We start from the raw sequence: 2,890 nt of genomic DNA, 5'->3' as shown, positions 1-2,890 counted from the left end.
GCGCAAGCTAGATTAAAGTGATTATTACGTTTTGAATATGGATATTTTTCTTACAAAAACGCATCGATTCGCTACAGGAGGCCTTTGTTCACCCCCCGGAGCAGTGTGAGACACTTTTTTATGGATGGGCGCTTTTTATTTAACTTCTTTTGGACTGATGCATGCAACACCAGCTGAGTAGCATTAAACAGCTTGAAAGATCAAAAACAATTTTTAATATAACTCCGACTGGATTCGTCTGAAAGAAGAAAGTCATATACACCTAGGATGACTTGAGGGTGAGTAATTTGTGGGCTAATTTTCATTTTTGGGTGAACTAACCCTTTAATGTCAAATGAGTGAGAAATGCTTGACATTCTGTACTATTTCAATGTCACTGTTTAAAAATAAGCAAATTTCAGCCAGTAGTGCTTCCACTGAAGCACAAGATGGTCTTTGGAGCATTATCATGCTGGAAAACAAACTCTACAAGTTTGTGTAAAACTTGTTCATGCAGCTCAAGTGCTGTTGTCATTAAACCTAAAGAGGGCTTTTTTATTTTAAACTTTTAACACAAAACCTTGTGCAGATAATAATTTGTACTAAAAACATTAAACGTGTGATTTATATTTTTTTTTTTTTTTTTTTTTTTTAATCTAAGTTTGGAATATAATATATATTTTTTAATGCAGACCTGAAGCATTTAGTCTCAGATCTTTGCACTCCACTGTATATCAGCTGCTTTTGCCAGGAATCTCTGAATGTCTATTGGTATATCAAAACAAGGAGACTGCATGGATCCAAGCTGGCCTTGACATGCCCTGCATGCATAGGCCCTAAAATGTGTTTAAGATGATGAACTGTGTCATTTACTAAATGAACAGTCCAGTGCCCTTGATCATCATAGTTTCTTATGTCCTCAAGCTCTCCCTTTATCTTTCCTTCACTTCTGTCTCTCCATGTCAGTTTTTTTCTGCTATGTTGGTATGTAAAGCAGCCTCGTTAATGGCCAACATGATCCCTCCCCTCCCCATACCTCCCATCTCTATTGTGTTTCCTGTCGCAGGAGTCCTCTTACCCCTCTGCCTGGCATAGAACCCTACTGGGAAGGGCAGGAAAGGAGCAGCTACAGGCCTCCGTCCTCCAGTCCTCTGTGAGTGCCTGCACCTTGTTCAGCAGTGTGCACTGCCTTATGTCGCATGCATCCCATGTGCGCTGCTGGCCACGGTTGTTTTGGCAGGCTGTGAACCCATGCGCTATACACACAGGAGACTCAAATCTTAAGACTTTGTCGCCTTTTGGCACCCTGCCCGACTCGCACATTTACGGTTAGGACCTTGAAATTAATGTGTAAGTAAGGTGTGCATTATATAGTTGACACCTAAATAACACTTTACAGTTGTTTTTATGACTAAGTTATTCTCCTCAAATGCTATTGAGCCTTAAATTTGTGTTTGAGCCCATTCAGTTGTGGAAAAAGTAGCATATTTTACATATGATTTACGGTTTATTTTAATAAATATCAAAAATGTAAAAGGTGTGCATTATAGTTGACACCTAGATGAACACTTTACAGTTGTTTTTATGACTAAGTCATTCTCCTCAAATGCTATTGACGTTAGAAAAGTGTACACCAATATCACATGTAACCTTAGAGACGGTCCCTAAATTTGCAAATATCGAACGTCCAACGTCAAGCCAACTTTATGCCAGTACTAAGCAGACTGTGTTTGTCAATACTTGTGACTTTGACCAATGTGTTTTTGTGTCGCATTGTGTTTCTGTGACCAATTAATGCAGAAAACCAACTAATTACAAAGGTTTCACATATTTTTCTTACCACTGTATTATGTCTGACTTTGTTCACATACACGCAGCACATTCACTTGAAGCGATTATATACTACTGTGTATAGCAAATCTCTACTGCCTCATTTTTTTTTTGTCTCAAAATGTAAATTATCACTCAGTTCTAATGTGCTAAATGTGACTGTAAGGAATGAGGTTAGTAGGATATTATAAACATAAACATTATAATTTTCTGTAAAGCTGCTTTGAAACAATCGGTATTGTGAAAAGCATTATGCACATTCATTTTGAAAACAAAAATTAAAAAAGTTTCATATATATCCTCTATAATATACACTACACAAACCTTTTTGCTTACTAGACTTCCATTATAAGTGTATTTACCCGCATTCCATTTATAAATTAAAGGACTCCGAATTTGTTGGTGGAAACTGACAGCATACCAAACTTGCAGTCCATAGACTTTAGGTTGTAAATAACCTGGTTCGTACCTTTAATTTGTTAGTTTTAACGTGTCCTGCAGAGGGCGACCCAGCACCTTTAATTTGATTATAAGGCAGCGCATTAAGAGCTGTGGAATCCTCTTACCAGAACTGGGTCAAATTTGTCATGAACGCTTTTCATAACACTAGCTTTTATACGGAATTAAGTAAGCAAGCAGACTTTAAATCATATTTAGCCTTTTAATAAAATGTCTATCATATTTCACACACAATCATCCCTGAATCAAATTTAATACAGCTCTCTGAACTCTCATCAAGTCACCTATTACATGGCTGACCCTGCGCTTTGAGATGAATCCGATGGTGTGTGAGATGAGGGTGTGGATGTGAGTTTTGATTCTCTTGTAATGCAGTCACATCTCTATTTAGTTAAGCTTCCCCAGCTTACTCTCAGTTCTTCTTAGCGTTATTCTCACTCTTGATGGGTCTCTCTGGGTGATCTGCTACTTTTCTTCCCAGAATTTTTTTCCTCCACTGGTCCACATTTTCAAAAGTTATCTCTATCTATCTATCTATCTATCTGGATGTCATGCATTTATAATGTATATGGTAAACACACTCTGTTAATTGTGTATACATATATATATATATATATATATA

General features: G+C 37.1%; 1 protein-coding gene across 3 annotated transcripts in view; it reads left to right on the top strand.

The window, feature by feature from the left end:
- LOC107715325 (protein turtle homolog B-like) overlaps positions 1–2,890 on the top strand; it is a 127,099-nt gene that overhangs the window by 104,458 nt on the left and 19,751 nt on the right. The window contains exon 19 of one of the 3 annotated variants that reach the window (XM_016521413.1): positions 1,046–1,132. The exons of the other annotated variants lie outside the window; for them this stretch is intronic. Within the exon in view, the coding sequence (XP_016376899.1) occupies positions 1,046–1,132 (87 nt within the window). The remainder of the gene's footprint in view (positions 1–1,045; positions 1,133–2,890) is intronic. 3 annotated transcript variants of the gene reach the window in all.

This window comes from Sinocyclocheilus rhinocerous, unplaced genomic scaffold, assembly GCF_001515625.1.
Source record: "Sinocyclocheilus rhinocerous isolate Xijiao unplaced genomic scaffold, SAMN03320098_v1.1 scaffold299, whole genome shotgun sequence".
Classification (NCBI taxonomy): domain Eukaryota; kingdom Metazoa; phylum Chordata; class Actinopteri; order Cypriniformes; family Cyprinidae; genus Sinocyclocheilus; species Sinocyclocheilus rhinocerous.
The sequence above is the reverse complement of the archived record's forward strand: the minus strand, read 5'-3'. Positions and strand labels throughout refer to the sequence as shown.